Source organism: Diadema antillarum, unplaced genomic scaffold, assembly GCF_040938485.1.
Source record: "Diadema antillarum isolate AM-2024a unplaced genomic scaffold, OU_Dant_1.0 seq00001206_RagTag, whole genome shotgun sequence".
NCBI classification, from domain to species: domain Eukaryota; kingdom Metazoa; phylum Echinodermata; class Echinoidea; order Diadematoida; family Diadematidae; genus Diadema; species Diadema antillarum.
In genome coordinates this window covers 245,677-264,268 of record NW_027271999.1, presented here as the reverse complement: position 1 = coordinate 264,268, position 18,592 = coordinate 245,677, and the positions used below count along the sequence as shown (strand labels likewise).

Genomic DNA, 18,592 nt, shown 5'->3' with positions numbered 1-18,592 from the left:
TTTGCTTGTTTATTTGTTTGTTTGTTGTTGTTTTTTATGGGGGGGTTCTTTTCATTTTCATCTTCATTTCCGCGCAAATCCAATGTGAACGCGGGGTGATCACCCCCTGTTCCATTTCCCTATAGTTAAGCGTGTAGGCATTCTCTTTTTTTCTTCCTTTCTCTCCCTCCATTCTTTCCATCTATTCTGTCAAGTCGTGTCATTTTTTTTTTTTTTGTATTTCTCCTGTCATGTTCCGTTGTGTCGTAAATTATATCTGTGATAAGTGTTTGTAAATAAGTAATTCATAAGTTTGTTCATTTTTTGAGTGGTTCACAACATACAAGCTTGCTTTTTAGTGGACCTCTCAGTTCTTTTTTTTTTCTTCTCAACTAAAGCATAACTTACTTTTTTGTACTTTTTTGCCAGCATGCATTCTTTTGTTTATCTGTATCATTTATCTTTTGCAAAGTCGAATGTTTGTGTTTATGATGTAATTCCAAATTTATTATGCGTTATGTTTTGTTGGGAAAGAAGAATGAAAAATAAATGAATTGAATTGAATTGAAATCAAATCCCTTAGTTGTTTTTTGTTTTTGTTTTTGAGGGGGGTTTCCAAAAACCCTGGTGACTTTTTCGTTGGCTAAAAGTTTCAAAATGGGTTTAAACAGTAGCAAAATTCATATGTCTTATGCATTCTAAGGCAAGGCACGTAAGGCACGTACAGCAGACCGACAGGAGAGCTAAGAGACAGGCACGGGCAGTCTCAGTATCGGCCCCAACAGACTTCATCTGCTGCAAGTGCTCTAAGGATTGCCACTCAAGAGTGGGGCTTTACAGCCACTCAAGGCAGTGCAAACTTCTTGCCTAGCTAGTGCTACGCCATCCACTTTCTCGAGACGAATGGATGCCAACATATGCATTCAAAGTGTTTCATGTGCAGTACAAATTTGTGGAAGTGTACAAAATGACCATACGCTTGTAGCACCATAATTATATTGTGTATACTACAATGTTTGATGGTATTGCTCGAAACTAATGGAATTGCAAAGCGATGTCATACACAGAATGATTAGATTTAGTCAATCTTAGAATTGAATCACTAATGTACTTTTGTGGATATGACGCCTGTCTAGTGTAAATCATGATGTCACGTGTTCAAATCCCACACGAGTATGTATGTCCGTCATTATAATCTGTTATTGTGCCAATTACCTCGCCACTGAATAATATTGATGTTTATTTTAATACGTTGATGAAGGTCAATTTGTCAATCTGTTGCAACATAACACAGCATTACACACACACGGACACACACACACACACGCACACACACACACACACACACATTGCCGATTCTCACCTTTTAACTTCGCCTATAATATACACTGTATTTCGTAGGTCTTTTTCTATTTTCACAGCACACAATATTCCCATAAGCAAGTGTTTGTATCATTTGCACAAGTAAGTGAGCGGCTGCTCGTATGCATAATTATTGTTAAGTACACTTACTGTAATCGATAAGAAACAGAAAAAAGTCACCATGTAATTTACACTTGATCCAGAGATACCGCATTCATCAACACAGATTGATAATATTTTTTCGAATGTATACAATAATACAATTACGGGGGGTATATTATGTTCTGAAGTTTCTGATCATTTACCAATATTCTCAATTTGTGAATGTAAATTGGGTCGTAACAAATTACGTGATGAAATATGGTATTATAAAGAATCAAAACGCAATGTAGAATTGCTGAAACAGAATTTATTTTTAGAGGAATGGACAGATATTTATAGTATTAATAATGTTAATTTGGCATATAAATGTTTTAATGATAAATTAAGTAGAATAAAAAATAACCGAAGTAAACCAAGAAATCCTTGGATTACAAAAGGTATTTTGAAATCCATGAACACTCTTAATTCTTTGTATAAGTTACATATTCGTGACCCAACTGAATTTAATTTGAATATGTATAAAGTCTGTCGAAATAGATTAACAAAATTGATTCATTTATCCCGTAGATTATATTTTTTTTTTGATAGAATGAAAAAGGTCTCTTCGAATATCAATGCAACATGGAAAATCATCAAAGAGGTCCTAGGTAAAAAGCCTGATTCTCCGCCAACGGATGATATCACATTAAACGGCATCAAAATAAATGATTTCAATACGTATGCAAACTCATTTAACTCATTTTTCGTTAACATCGGTCTGGAATTTGCTACTAAAATCAGCAATACTTCTGCTCATTTTACAGATTATCTTTTTGACCAAAATCAAGAGTCTATTTATTTCAACCCAACAAGTCCCAGTGAAATTATTAATATCACCAAATCTTTAAATAGTTCCAAATCTTGTGGTTTTGATAAAATAAGTATGACGTTTTTGAAAGATATAGTTTATCCATTCGCAGAACCGTTAAGCCATATATTTCATCTTTCTTTATCACAAGGTATTTTCCAGATCTGCTGAAAATAGCTAAAGTCAATCCTATTCATAACAAAGATGATCCTCATGAAATTAGCAATTACCGTCCCATTTCCTATTGTTTATAATAGACTTCTTAAATTTATCAATTAGTATGATTTACCTATTCCCAATCAATATGGTTTCAGAAAGAATTATTCCACTGATTTAGCACTGATACAAATTTATTATAAAATTACGAGTGCTTTTGCAAATAAAGAACATGTTGCAGGTATATTTTGTGATTTGAGTAAGGCATTCGACACTCTTGACCATTCTATTTTACTCTCCAAACTTAGTCATTATGGTATTCGGGGACAAGCACTTTTATGGTTTAAAGATTATCTAACTAATAGATAAATTGATAAAATATATAGGTATATTTTGTGATTTGAGTAAGGCATTCGACACTCTTGACCATTCTATTTTACTCTCCAAACTTAGTCATTATGGTATTCGGGGACAAGCACTTTTATGGTTTAAAGATTATCTAACTAATAAAAGACAATATGTTACTTTTAATAGTTGTGAATCTGATCCCCTTTTAATCAAATGTGGTGTTCCTCAAGGCTCAATTCTGGGCCCACTAATATTCCTCCTTATGTTAATGGTATAATTAATACATCCTCTCTTTTCTCTTTTTGTTTTATTTGCTGATGATACCAACATAATTTATTCTCATAAGGATCTTAAGATTTTAAATGATACTTTAAATATTGAAATTAGTAAAGTATCAAATTGGTTTAAGTCGAATAAACTTTCTTTGAATATAAAAAAGACTCATTTCATTTATTTTAAACTTCATTCTCATAATGTAGATACGCTGATACATATTAACATTGATTATATCCCATTAGAAAAGAAAACAAATTCAAAATTTCTGGGAGTACATATAGATGAAAGTTTGACTTGGAATGAGCATTTGCATTATGTTACAACGTGTATTTCTAAAAATATAGGGATTATTTCTAAGCTGAAATTCTTTCTTCCTCGTTCAACTTTATTTTTATTATATAATTCCTTAATTCTCCCATATTTAAGTTATTGCAATGTTGTATGGGGAACTTGCGGTTCTACCAACATAAATTCTATTTTCAAATTACTAAAGAAAGTTATACGCATTTGTACAGGATCGCATTTTCTGGCTCATACTGATTCTTTATTTCATGAACTTAAAACATTGAAGGATTTTTATTTGAATATTATTCAAGTACCAATAATTATGTTTAGATATAAACATGATCAACTCCCATCATCGTTTAATAATATGTTTAGTTTAAATACTTTTGTCTATTCGTACCCTACTCGTATTATGTAGAAATTTCCATCTTTTGAATCCCAAATTATTAGTGACACATAAATCTATAAGACATTCGGGTCCGGACATTTGGAATAATCTCCCGGACAATTTAAAGTCCTGCTCAAGTATTTATTCTTTGAAAGCTTCACTGAAACGATATTTGATACAATCATATCCTCCAAACCAATTAAGATAACAAATATTTATGGTAAATGATTGTCATTTTTTTTTCAATCTCTATTTTCTTCCTTCAACTGCATCTTGCACCCACACCTGCAACTGCACTGCACCCACCTGATCACTTTCCTCCAAGAGAGTTTTGTCGTTGGATAGAGTCATTTTATGAGGCCTCCATCCATTTCAAGCTAAATCGCTTACGATGGTGGTTTCCTGCATTCAATGATCTCTGTTGTTTACTGAAAAATACCGTATATTTTATTTTATGTTTCTGTGTATATGCATTGCTCAATGCAATCACTTATGTGTATCTATTTGTGTACCATGTTAGTAATAACTATTTCTTACTGAGCTCTTTTACAGGACCTGATCAAAGCGCTGTACATACATCAACAAACAACATTCACAAAGCATAGGAACATACTTAGTAGTTACAATTGAAATAGTTCAGTCTCAGGGATGCCAAGTTCAAAAAATTTTATGAGTGAGATTTTAATGACTCGGCATCTCGGCATGCGAATGTGCGCGCGAGCGAGGGAGTGGGAGGGGTTTTCCCCCCTGTGGCCTCCCACGGTAGGGAGCTTTTTCAATTTTTAGCTCTTAATGGTGCGATCAGGCGGATACTTAAGTGACTATTTTTTACTTATTTTGAAGACAAAAGGGAAATATACCTTCAATTGCAACTATCACTTTAATCTTTTGAGCTATGCTCATTATTATAGGCCCAAGTTGCAGACTTCTCCCGATGTGTGAGAAAAATGGGTGTCATGTGTGAGAAAAATGGGTGTCATGCGTGAGATCGTGAGATGTCCCCTATATGCTTGAGTCTCACGCAGAATGCGTGAGACTTGGTAGCTCTGCAGTCTTGAGTTTCCTTCTAAACATTTCCTCTGAATCACATAGACGGAGTTGTTTTGGTAGAGTGTTCCAGACAACAGATCCAGCATATGAAAATGTACGTTCGAAAGCTTTGGTTTTTGCTTGTGGGATTTGTAGGACTGTCTTATCATTTTGTGACCGGAGCTGATATCTGGTGGCTGTAGGGGTGGTTAGTATAGGTTGGATAGGTATTGAGGAGCGGTATTCATCATGCATTTATAGACAAGAAGGGCTGTTTGAAATCGATACGCTCTTTGATGGGGAGCCAGTGTAACTGCTTCAGTACGGGAGCACTCGGGGATCTTCTCTTCACACCAAGCACTAGGCGAGCCGCTCGATTTTGGACTTTTTGGAGTCTTTTCACATCACTGACATTCATATTTGCCAGCAGAGAATTTCCATAATCAAGCCTGCTCAGAACTAGAGAGCGCACAGCATGGTTACATGCATCTTCCGTAAGATACTTTCGAACATGAGATATGTTCATCTCATCTTCCTATCTATGAAAAAATTGAACGCTTATAAAACATTTTTTTAATGATGTTTATGTACATAATATGTGTACGTTATCCATACTGGACGTCCCAGTCAAGCTTTTCATAGCTTCTGACGGTCCAGACAAAATGTGTAATATGTTTCATGTACAAACTATGTGCATATTTGTGAATAATGTATGTATATGCATTTTGTGAATAAATCAAATCAAATCAAATCAAATCAAAATGTTTCTCAGATGGAGGTTTGCTGTCTGGCACACTCTACTGACATTATTCTGTCATCGACAGTATCTGGTCAAAATGAACACCTAGATTTTTTTATCGATTTATTTCACTGCACTTGCTATTCTTTGTCTTTGTACTTCGGAAATTTGTATTCAAATTGTGTCTGATTGGATGCAGAAATAAAACCAAACAAACAAACAAACAAACAATACCAACAACAATCGCGGAATCTATTAAGAAAAGGGGAACAAATGTGTACATAGTGAAAACCGCATAGTTTTATGTAATATTATGAAAACCTACAATACACTTGTGTATGCTACAATAGCACAACTCTTTCTGTAATGTAATATGAAAACCGAAGTATATAATATAATTATTATCCATTTTTATGGATTCGTATGAAGAAATATGCATGATGTACATACATATAAGTACAATTCACAGTGCTGTCACGGCATCTGGATGCCCTTTAACTTGCTCGATAATTGAATCAGTACCCATCATTTATGTTTGATCTATATTTTACGCTGACTCATTTACATTCACACCTTATGCTTTATGTACATTCAGTTATTTGTAAAATATGTGCACATTCCACTTTGTTATCGTATATTTTAGTGTGCACAGTCGCAATCAAGGCCGAAAAAGGCAGAAAATTTGGAGAAATAAAAAGTTTTGGAACGCCAGCACGTTGAATAAATCACCCTTTATTTCTTCATTTAGATATATTTCCATAATATTATGTATGAATGCATATAGGCCTACTTGCATTCATTACACAATCCAATATGAAGTACGGATAGAAAGGAGACGGATGTATAAATGTGTGATTTATTTTTGTGTGTGAATGCCTGTCATCAGTCCTCCTTCATTTCGAAATATGCCCGAATCATCTAAAGAACATAAGGTATTCTTTACCATAGGGAGCAGTGATTTAAAAAAAATGTTTGAGTTATCACATTTGATGTATATGTGAAGGTCGGTTGTATCACAAGACACCCTACCATAAAGATTTTTGCAACAAAACCTAAGATATAAGAAGATATCACAATTTTTCTAAGCTTCAACTGTAGAAGGTTTTTTTCTAGAAAGAATTTTATCGAATCCATTGTTCACATTTTGTATATTTAACAATACGTAATATTTATGATAACGATTACAATTTTCACATCAGTTGTTTCTATCCCAGAATGACATCTTAGAATTATTCTGAAGCACTAGAGCTGTTTTTTTTTTCTTTCTTTTTCATCTTCAAATGGTAAACAATGCGCGTGGACGTTGATCAATGTACAGTCGAAAACTATATGTAAATAAGAAGCAAATGTATATGAGTAAATGTAATCAAAGCAAATGCATGGATACAAAATGCTGAACATGAACAGGATACACATAACATGTGCACATGTGTGTGAACGAAGGCTTTGGGTGAACAACAACGTACCTATTTTATCATACGCACACACACACACACACACACACACACACATAAACATAAACGCAACTCACACACTCTCATTTCTGGAAGAGAGCAGATGCAGGAGAGCCATATTTTGATGAGAACTTTATATTCGTTCAAATTAATGTTGTCTTAATGCTTATCTATGTATGATACATATAGGACTACTGTCCGACAACAGTACCAAACGGAACACATAATTTGCTTGGTTAACAATTGGGGAGGTAAAGTAGGTTTCACAGAATGATGTCAACAAAATGTGCACACAGTTTCTTTCGTTTGGGACTACACTTTGGTGTCGCTTGTTGGAGACGAGTCCTCTTTCTGGCGTTTTCTGCGCGTCCGTGGCATACACCCCATGGGAGGTTCGTCCCTGAAATCAAAAATACCATAGAAATATTCATGTTGCATTCAATTCAAACTAGGAAAATGGTTGTCGGACAAGATTTTCAGTTTCATATCTCAAGAATTTGTTATATTAACGACACGTGCTCTTGACATACATGAGAAACTATATACTTAATTCAAAATTACCAGTGATTTTGCCAATGCCGTGTCAGTAGTTTACACAGAATAAAAGAGGACACATATACACATACACACAAGTTGCTTCTTTGATGCTCAGGTATTTCACCAAAAGCCTCACCCCATACCTCACTTCAATGTTTTGTTTGAATGATGAAGTACAAACATCCATTCAAAATCAGTTCGCCACCATGATCCGGTCATTTGGAATTCACTACCGCCCAGTATTCGAAATTCACAATTTAATAGGTCGTTCAAAAAACAACTCAGAATATTTCTCCTCGCCAAATGCTAGTTTCACGGTTGCTTCACACTTGATCCCACACTTGTATAATTTACCCAACACTGCGTTGGATTTTTTTTTTCGTATTTTCCAACTCCTTATAGTCCGGTAATCCCAAGCCCCTGACGCTTTTGCAGGACACCTTTTTCTTTCACGTTACTTCGCTTCTCTCTTCTTTATTGTCTGACTTCTTTAAAAGTCTGACTTGTTACTAATTTGTTGTATGATGACCTATGTCATCCCTTTGTGCATTATGTGTGAATTATGTTATATTTCGTCTTTTTAACTATATATATTGTGAATGTGGAAAGAAATAAAAGAGAGTTTTATGCTGTAGGTCAATCAATCACATACATGATTTCTGAGATTGATGCTTGTCAGCATGCCTCTTAAATTGTACGGTCAAGCAAGTTGCTATTGGTTCATCGATATACGAGAGAATTGAAAATCGTTGAATAGCTCAATAAACCAGCCTGTGCAACGACGCTAAAATTAAAGAAAAGACAGAGAAAAAAGTGTGTGATACCTGCAGAAATTCTCCCCTTCTTCCAGCGTGTCAGGCAATGCTTTTCCTTTGGTTTCTGGCAGCAGACGGAGGAAGAACGCTATACATACTGCAACGACGCCTTGCATGACAAGTACGGCGGGCGCCCACAGCTCAGCGAGGAGCAGAAGAAGTGGAGTTGCCATAGCGACCACACGAGAAGTTGTGGAGCATAAACCCATTCCTACGCTCCTGCGCAAGACAAACAGAAATTCAATACTATTGTAGAAATATACCGTGCCACGATCAAATGGACATGTACTTTCTTCCACAAAGTAACACACACACATACACACACACACACACACACACACGCAAAACCATACTCTCTCACGGTTCAGCTGGATAATTTCCTTTTACATCACATGGCACCTGAACGACACATAAAAGATCATTGCTCCGCTGAATACAAAATATTAGTGTTAAACTTTATGATCTGTGTTTTCGTATGTATAGTATCTTTTGTTTTTGTTTTTAAATGATAGAATTTATTGATTTCTCGAAGCAACATAATTATGCAGAGGCAAGCCATTTGGTCACCAAGGATACAGGCCTACCCTGCCCGAAAGCATGCATACATTTACTTACACAATAAAAGCGAACTGCATATAGTTGAATAAACCCGCTTGTTTACTTCATAAAATGCATACTACTTCAATAGAGGTTGCCACCGGCAACCCGAAGAACCCCTTTGGAGCAAGGATGAAGTCGCTCTTGGCAGTGCGACAGCCCGCCCAGGCCCACCTGACATAGCAAAAGGCGTGCGTGCAAATTCTATCAAGTACAGCAGTATCATAGCAATGTACAGGTTAATGAAAGAAAATTCGTCAATGGGCCCCACGAGAAGGAGCATCCATCAATTAGCCGATCGCATGCCGCCGCCACGCCAAGGTAGGCCTCTAGAAAGCCACCGGGTTGCCGGGAACATACCCTGCCTGAAAACATACATAGATTAGCTTACATCATATTAAGAACGTAAGAACAATAGCTGTGTTCAGACGGAGGCAGTTTTGGTCGGAGGAAGGGTCGGAGGAAGCTTGGTCTGAGTAACTTCGGAGGATAGGTCGGAGTAGTGCCCGTCTGAACAAGGTCGTGGTAGCTTCCTCCGATCGAAGGAACTTACCACGACCTCTTCCCCCGAACGAGATACCCCTAAGTTTTCTCAGGAGTATTTCGCTACCACGACTAGCCCGGTCGTGCGGACAAGCCCTCGGAGTATCTATGAACTTACATACCTTACGACCTAGGTAAAACTTCCTTGGTCAAATCGCAATGTTGACATTTTGCGAGTACACATACGCGTGTAGTGCAATTCTAATCTAATCGATCGCGACGAAGAAGCTGCCGCTCTTGCCAAAATTTCCATCAACAAGAATGGAGAAGACAAATGCCACTGGTAAAAAACAATCGCATGGTCGACGTGCGCGGCGCTGCCACTTCCGGAAGTTACACCGACCCTCGCACATAAATTGGTCGGAGTTTCTTCCCATGACCGTCGTGTGGACACAAGGGTAAGATATGCATTTATTTGAATTTTAATTGCCGAGCCATAAATTCTTGCTCCGACTAGAAATACATCTGAACATGGCTATTCTCACGGGTACATAGACCTTTTAACTATTTTTATGCATACCTCGCCAGCAAAGGTTGCTCCAGGCAACCCGTAAGCCCGTCAATAGCCATGTTCAGACGTATATCTAGTGGGAGTAAAACTTTATGGCGCAGCAATTACAATTCAAATTTATGCTTATCTTTCCACGACCCTGTGTCCACACCACGGTCGTGGGAAAAACTCCGACCACTTTACCACGTCCTTCGCGGGGATCACCGTGGAGGGTCGTTGTACTGTAACTTCCGGAAGTGGTAGCGCCGCGCACGTCGACCCTCCCATTGTTTTTGTTTATTTTGGGTTGGGTTTTTTTTTTTTTGTTTTTTTTTTTACCTGCGGCATTTGTCTTCTCCATTCTTGTTGATAGAAATTTCTGAGCGCTAGCTTCTTCGTCGTGATCGACTAGGTTAGAATTGCACTACACGCGCACGTGTACTCGCAAAATGTCAACATTGCGATTTGACCCCGGAAGTTTTACCTAGGTCGTAAGGTATGTAAGTTCAGAGATATTGTACTCCGAGGGCTTGTCCGCACGGGCAATTTACTCCGACCGGCTAGTCGTGGTAGCGAGATACTTCTTATCAGGAGTATCTTGTGTGAAGGAAGAGGTCGTGGTTAGTTCCTCCGATCGGAGGAAGTTACCACGACCTTGTTCAGACGGGCACTACTCCGAAGTTACTCCGACCAAGCTTCCTCCGACCCTTCCTCCTCTAGTCTGAAGATAGCTAATGTCCATCTGACGTTGCAACAACTAATGCATGCAAGGTGGATTCCAAGTATGGAATTATTTTCTACAAACAAAATTAAATGTTACCAGTTACCGGGAAAAAAACTTCCATGTATTTGACTACGAACCAAATAAAAATGTTGCATCAGTCCCATTCTTGGATCATCGATGAAATTGGCATGAAATAGAATATATTAATGAAGCAACAATAGACAGTTCAAATAAGTTGAAAATGTCTCCATTTACTAAAAACACAGTGATTTTACCTTGTTTTAGATATGTAGTTTCTTCAATTTCATAATAAAGTTTCAAAGCTTTTTGGATCTTTTGTTGTTGGATGAAAACAAAGCACAATTAAATTGAATCAAATTGAATCAAATTGAATTAAATTGAATTGAAATGATTAGAAGAAATATACTCTTCAAAATCAGTAAAGGAGATACTCAACGGTTTCAAGAAATTGAAAACAGACAAGTGGTGAGATGAAAAACAAGATGAATGTTCGAGATAATTCTGAGAAATTGAAATCACCTTAGCTGGGTGGGAAGTACTTCAATGACGTAAATGCCACAAATCGCCCAAGATGACGCGATGGCAAACTTACCAACCAGTCCCATAGCTGCTCTTACGGGACCCGGAGCTGTGTTAGGAACAGTAATCAATTATGCCATATTGAATTTTCTCCTGGGTATTGTATATCATATAATTCATTATTCGCACGTTCATGAAGGCTAATTAAAGGGCATGTCAAAAGCATTTCACTGTTCCGGATCTGACTGACATTCTAGACGCTATTCAACTCTTTGGTCATGTAGGCCCTGCCTTCGAGTCATACTGATACAGAAATATTGTCATTGTTATAAGAGCCATTACTTATGCTCGTTTCCTTTCCACCTGTACATGTTTACTGCAGAGTTAATGTGCAGAGTAACTTCGCGGTGAAGCATTGTAGAGTACGAGTATAGACTTACGAGAAGGTATGACGGCAAAGCTTGCCAATCCTGCTACGATAACGGAGACGATGCAGGTTGGTCTTCGACCGGCGCTGTCGACCAGGAAGACACAAAGACAGATTGCAACCACTTCCAGCATCCCGGAAATCACAAAACTTATGTAGACGTTGACCCCGAAGGTACTCGTACTCAGATGAAGAGCGTAAAATATCAAATTGTTCGTCATCCTGTTGTGAAAAAAAAAGAATGAATTTGATGAATGTATCAATCTACTCTGCGACTGGATTTCGGAGGTTGAAAGATGTCCCCAAATGGCGTCAATCTTCTAACGTTATCTAATATTTAAAAAGAAAGATTGTCTGATATCACCTTCAGCACCATCAAAATATAAATTGTATATCAATCACGAATTTTCATGAATACAACGTTTCTTTACACATTTCAACAAAAACTCTGAAACGGTACAAACTCTCGAAAGTTCAACGGACTCGGAGACGATTGCGTGAAAGATGTAATAGATTAATACACATGTTCGTCATTCACTTGACGCTCAGCCAGTTACCTTCACACCCCTGAACGATATTCACTCACCACAGAGCTACCAGTATCAGCGTTCGTACTCTGAGGACCGGCGTTCGGAAAAGATCGGTAACGTTCGGTTCACGTGACTTCTCCTTGGTTGAGATACTTGTACTGCCCTGCATAGGTGAATAGTTTAATTGCACTGTGGAGAGTGGTGATCATATCTTGTCAGCCATGATACGAATGACCTAATGTACAAACCTGCCCTCGTACAAACAAATCTACACAAGCTGTACAAAAGAAACCCCCATCCTTCCCTAAAACACACCCACATGCACGATTACAAACACAACAAACACAGAAATCAGTTGCAGTGGTTTTTTTTCATACACTGACAAGAATGCTGCTGTCACGTCAATCTTTTATTCTAAAAACTTTTCTTTAAATGCAGTCCTTCAATGCATGTGATTAAACCACGAGATTGTCAGGCCCCCTAAATAAACATAATCAGTAGGACACCAACTTCACAAGCACCTCGTAAATCGAACGGTAAACTATTTTTGCGGTTTTGGTCACTTCATGGGGACAAGTGAAACAAGCCTTGCTTTGAATAAGCTTCGCATTATGTACTGTCTTATAATCAATTATCATGCAATTTGGAATATTTTGTTCGACAATGGTGCATTGGAATGGACCGACATTATGTTTACATTGTTACGACTCCGAAAATATTTACAACAGTCTTAATTTTGGCGACAGGCAATATATATATATATATATATATATATATATATATATATATATATATAGTCTAGGTCCAAACATGTTGCGAATTCACGTATTGGCTCCAATTTAACGAAGAATAAACCGGTAATGCAATATTTCGCCAATATAGAGTTTATTGAGCAACTCAAATTTTCGGTGGCTTCCATCCACCTTCTTCAGGAGTATCGACGCGGGATACTCCTGAAGAAGGTGGATGGAAGCCACCGAAAATTTGAGTTGCTCAATAAACTCTATATTGGCGAAATATTGCATTACCGGTTTATTCTTCGTTATATATATATATATACACTCTTATACATATATGTATATATACATGTATATATATATATATATATATATGTACAGTAGTGTATGTATATATATATTATATATATACATATAAATATATATATATATATATATATATATATCATGCTTATAGATTCAAAGATAAACTCTAATGCTAATGCATCTTGTACATAATACATCTCCTGTGGTAGGTATTACACAAATGCGTATTGTTGTAAATAGTTTCTTACTAATCGAGGCCATACCTGGAGCGCTTCGAGAGTGGATTTCGGAAGAGAAACTTTGTTGATCTTCGCTGCTTGCTTGATGGTAAGCTCTGCTCCCTTGAGCCTTCCCATAGACAGCTGCCATCGGAAAGACTCGAGAATCAAGCTGTTTGATAGAAGTGAGAAATGGACGTTACGCCCTCATTTACTCTAAAGTTAATAACATTGCTCTTCTTGTTTAAATAAGTTAATACTGTGCACCGTCTACTAACCCTTTCCGTACCAGTGAGTCAATGTGCACTTGTTTCACACAAAACAATAAGGACAGGTAATAATGCGGCACGCCAATGGTTAGTCTGCAAATATAGTAAAGTGCTCGATAATTTCCAGGTGGCATATCTTGCTCCTTATCTTGTTGCCTTGTGTCATACCGTGGTGTAACTATAACATTGCTTTATTTATTCATGTTTGCTCGTCTGTACAACAGAATGTGTTAAGGAAATGAAAGCGTGACCATGATTGCATGGATAGTTTACTAATATGTTTTTTTTTTTGTATTAGTTACCTGGGTCGGCCAGATTTTAAGGAAACTTTTAATTCCTCGTTCTCTACTTCCCTTCAGTTAATCATGTATTCCATAGACCCGTCTTTACTCTGTGCTTTATCCTGATTGTTTATCATTGTCATTCTTTGATGTTTTTGTATGCTGAACAAATAAATTCAATTCAGTTCAGTTTAATTCAATTCAGTTCAATTCAATTCAATTCATTTCAATTCAATGATTCAGGCTACTGATAATCTCTCGTGGAAATTATGATTACTTCCGTCAGTCTTAGGCGGCTGCCATTATGCTTGAACTCGGCGGATTTTGTTTCTTATTGTCACAAACTTTCCAAAGGACCACGTCAGCTTAACACTTTTTTGACATTGCGCCTAAGCATTGTGCAGATGGGATTAGAGAAGTTAAACCACCTATTGCGATTTTGCCTAAACGATTCAGTGTGTGTGAATACATGGTGATCTCGTAAAAGAGGAACAAAATTTTTCATTGCATGTTTATGCTATTTATAAATTCGGGGTCTTTCATACAGAGAAATGTGCTTAGTTTTAACTTTGTAAGCGCAGTTTTTGAGTTGGCATCCACAAACTCCCACTTACTCCTAGTGCAACTTTGCCTATACGGTATGAAAAACCAACTGTAAAAGAATCGAAATTAATTATATTTCTTTCTGATTAGAATTACAGTGAATTAGCGTAGATTGGAAGCTTCTGTGGTATTTTTCATAAGTTTCATCATTGTTACCACGTTTATATGCATTTGGTACTCTCAATCAATTACATTCAGAAGGCTATCACTAAGATTAAACTTACGGGTAGAAGAAAAAGTACGGGACAAAACTGATGTTCAAGGCGAGGAGAAGATAACGCCAATTTCTGATGAAGTAAGCCAGGAACGTTAGGTAGAGGTAGCCTCCAGGAAACCCCAAAGAAATTAAGATTCCGATGTAAGCACGCTTGGAACTGCCGACAAATTCAGTACCTGTTAGGAAGGACGTTTGTTGCGGTAATGTGTGTTAATATTTTTTGTACTGATAAGGCATAAAGGACATTATTATTGTGTGCGATAATTGTTGGGGCAAAAGCGGCAATTTTTAAGGTAATGTTTGTGTTTTGAAAAAAAAAAGTATGACAGCGCTGAATCGTCGCAATTGGGGAATATGTCATCGTATTACTTCTAAAACAGCTACAAAAGATAATTTCGTTTTTACCAGATTTCAAAAATAAGTAGAATGGGGTTTTATGACTTCTATCACTGGATAATCTGATTTGACTAGTTTACCCACGCAATCTTACTAAATTAATCCGGTTCGATAACGATAAACACAATCATACAATGTGAGTGTAAATGATACAGACATCTTTATTTGTGAAGTTATCGGAAAGTTTCATTTCTAATGAATCTCAAGGTATATATTTGAAGGAATATGGAAGAGAGTGGAATGAAAGCATGTACCACATTTCAACCCCCCCCCCCCCCTCAAAAAAAAAATCTATATTTTTACGCGTCTCACGCAGACACTGTGGAGCTTGTCAGTCATTTTAAAAGTCTTCGAAGGTGAGCATACTGTAGGGAAATGTTTAATGACGACTGATGTTGATAGGGAAAGCTCCTCAGTTTCGCGCCTCTTTTACCAATAATGGGTGCCACAACAATCAGACCCCAGCAGGCCGCCGCGTTGACCAGTCGTAGAACCACGAACGTGACGTAGCTTGTAGAAAATGCTGCGGCTGTTCCAAACACCACAGCGATTCCAACACAGAGAAAAATCACCACCTTTCGGCCGATCCTAATCATAAGAAGAAATCAGAAAGAACAAGAATTATACAACAGAAAATCACTGAATTGAAGGTCACACGAAAGGGTACTGTTACGGTCAAGTTCACACAAATGAATGCAAGGCGGTCACAGTGAATTGAAATGAACAAATCTTCCGGAGCTTTATTAGGAATTTGCTTAACATTCAGTTTCCAACCGGAATAATGATAATTGTTCAAAACATTACAGCGAAATTAACCATAACAATTGAATGTTAGATCGGATCGTTTCAACAAAAGATAACTCAAGGACAGATTATGTGATACCTGGCCAGGGTTTTACCCTAACAGAACCAACGTCGGGGCCCAACTCATTTGCGACGTGACGGGGAGGCGACGCCAGACGCTATCATATCACGTGGAGAACGCGTCGTCGTCGATGCACGGGGACGTCGTCGAATTAGCAGGCGACGCTATCTCACTCAGGTCAGCTTGCAGCTCCGCGACTACGCCGGGCAGAAGGGCGTTGGCCGCCAGGAGCGCGTTGCCACTCACACAGTCTCGACGCCCTGGATCGACCTCGGCGTGGCTCCCACTAGTTGCCGTGTAGCAGTCACAGGTGGGCGTTGGCTCCAGACCGCCTGGTGGTTCGCCTGGCCAAGTCAACGAAAACTTATCGACGCTGTCGTCGTCGAAGGGAAACGGGCTAGAAGCAGGTTGGAACCTCCTGGATTATCCTGCTATTTAGCACTTTAACTCAGTCCGCAGAATACTTGTCTCAGGGAGAGCGGTTTCTCCCAAAACCATGGACGGGACGTTGAGAAAGTTATAACGGTCCTCTCTAACCGGAGTCTGATTGTCGACTGACGCGACCAATGCATTTTTAACATGAGCATTATTACATACATGGAAAATTCCGTCAGGCACGCCCAGCTTAATAATTCATAACATTAAACTCAACCTGGGCGAAGTGTGTAAGGCTGCGGTTCAAAACGACTGACTCAAAAGGAGATTACATAACTGGTGGTGTTTATAAACATTCGCGATCGTGCACGTGTGATCGCACACGCATGATCATAAAACATGAAGACCACATTGTTAAGTGATTACATGGGCAAATTCGTAACACCCCCACCCCTAAGAGAGAAAATATTGCTCTGAAGTAATATTTTCGTTGCTATAAAATAATATTCTCGTTATATCAAAACACGTTACAAATTTCAACTCCATCATCGTGCATAATTTGTAACAAATGACAAACATCGGCTATTTCTGAACTTCTTAGGGTATCCACTCACTATATAAGGCAACTACTCACAGAATGGCTCAAATACACAGAGAATACACATTATTTAACCAGTTCAGATTATGATAACACGGGAACATTATCGCATGTGTTTCACAACATCATCTCTTCGCTTTGCTATAAGTTTGGCATTCTGTCTGTATTGTGACAGACCTGTATTATAATCTTCTTTCATGTTTGCACATAATGTTTTCATACAAATACCGGTAACAGTTTGGGGAGTAGTTACTGTAAACGTTTCCTGTTAAAGGGAAACACCATAATATTTCAAAAGGAGCCATTTTATTTCTCATTTACAAAATACTTTTGTTGGTATCGTGTCCTTCCACAAAAAACAAACAAACAAACATTTGAACATTGTTTGTCCATTCTTTCAAATTCATTTCAATCCTTCCAGCTTAGAATGCGACACAACCTAGTATTCCTCATGATTTCAATTATCTCTTCTTTTTTTTCACTCACAAAAAAATAGGGAATGGCGGGAATGAAACTAACCACGTGTCCAAAACTTGATACGTTTACACGAAAAATGAATATTCCCATCCTACTTGCTCTAACGAGAAACTACACTCCTACTTGAGTTTTCCTAATGCCAACGTGATCTCCCAAGGGAATTTCCTGAGCAACTCTCAGTATCTCCCTACGATAGTTCACTGGCAACACTATTTGCTATACCACTGACCACTGACCACTGACCACTGACCACTGACCAGCTTCAATCTCGGAAACAACAGTAAGGAGCCAACGTTCAAGGGTTGGATCTTTTTGCTGCGCTGCAATCAGGGAAGAACGACAACACTTGTCATCACTAGACTGAGCAGAAACATCATCGAAGTTAGCAGAAAACGTGTCTGCCAACCGAACAGAGTCATCTACAGACCCAAAATCATCTGCCTCGTCTTGCTTCGCCTGACCTGACTGTGACCTTGTCACCACACAAACAGGAAATACATCCGGGAATTCTTCAAGCAACTTTTCAGTTTCATGGTCAACTACCGGATCACTTGACACAATTGGTGAGACTGAGACCTTTCTCCCAGCCAAATCGTTCCCCATCAACAAATCAACCCCATCCATGGGTAGACCGGGAACCACACCAACCATAACCACTCCAGTGACTAAATCACTCTTCAAGTGTATCCTATACAAAGGTACAGAAACGTAGGTTCCATCAATACCCTGTATCAGTGCACTAGCACAAGATGAACCATCAGCAGGCAATTTATTCACATCACCTACAAGGAGAGACTGTGCTGCTCCGGTGTCCCGCAGGATTCTCACCGACTGCACTGCACCGTCATCAGACTGCCAAGAAACCACACCCTTTGACATGAAGCCATGGTAACACTCAGACATGTTATCTACACTTCCAGGGTTAATATTTCTATACACTATTTCAAGACGGTCATGCACAAAAATAGCAGCACAAGTTCTTTCTCCTAAAACTGCAAGTACGGGTTTGGCACCCTGCTTTTTACTATCCCGTTGTAGCTTCCAACATTGTGTCTGAACATGTCCCTTCTTGGAACAATAGT

General features: G+C 38.2%; 1 protein-coding gene across 1 annotated transcript in view; it reads right to left on the bottom strand.

Annotated features, from left to right (window-relative positions):
* Positions 1 to 7,277: 7,277 nt before the first annotated feature.
* The window catches only part of LOC139744728 (organic cation transporter protein-like), a 28,999-nt gene continuing 17,684 nt past the window's right edge, over positions 7,278 to 18,592 (bottom strand). The window contains exons 4-11 of the mRNA XM_071655150.1: positions 15,629 to 15,783; positions 14,807 to 14,975; positions 13,475 to 13,601; positions 12,225 to 12,331; positions 11,652 to 11,860; positions 11,212 to 11,320; positions 8,327 to 8,536; positions 7,278 to 7,365 (exon numbers count right to left, since the gene is read on the bottom strand). Coding sequence (XP_071511251.1) covers positions 7,278 to 7,365; positions 8,327 to 8,536; positions 11,212 to 11,320; positions 11,652 to 11,860; positions 12,225 to 12,331; positions 13,475 to 13,601; positions 14,807 to 14,975; positions 15,629 to 15,783 — 1,174 coding nt within the window. The remainder of the gene's footprint in view (positions 7,366 to 8,326; positions 8,537 to 11,211; positions 11,321 to 11,651; positions 11,861 to 12,224; positions 12,332 to 13,474; positions 13,602 to 14,806; positions 14,976 to 15,628; positions 15,784 to 18,592) is intronic.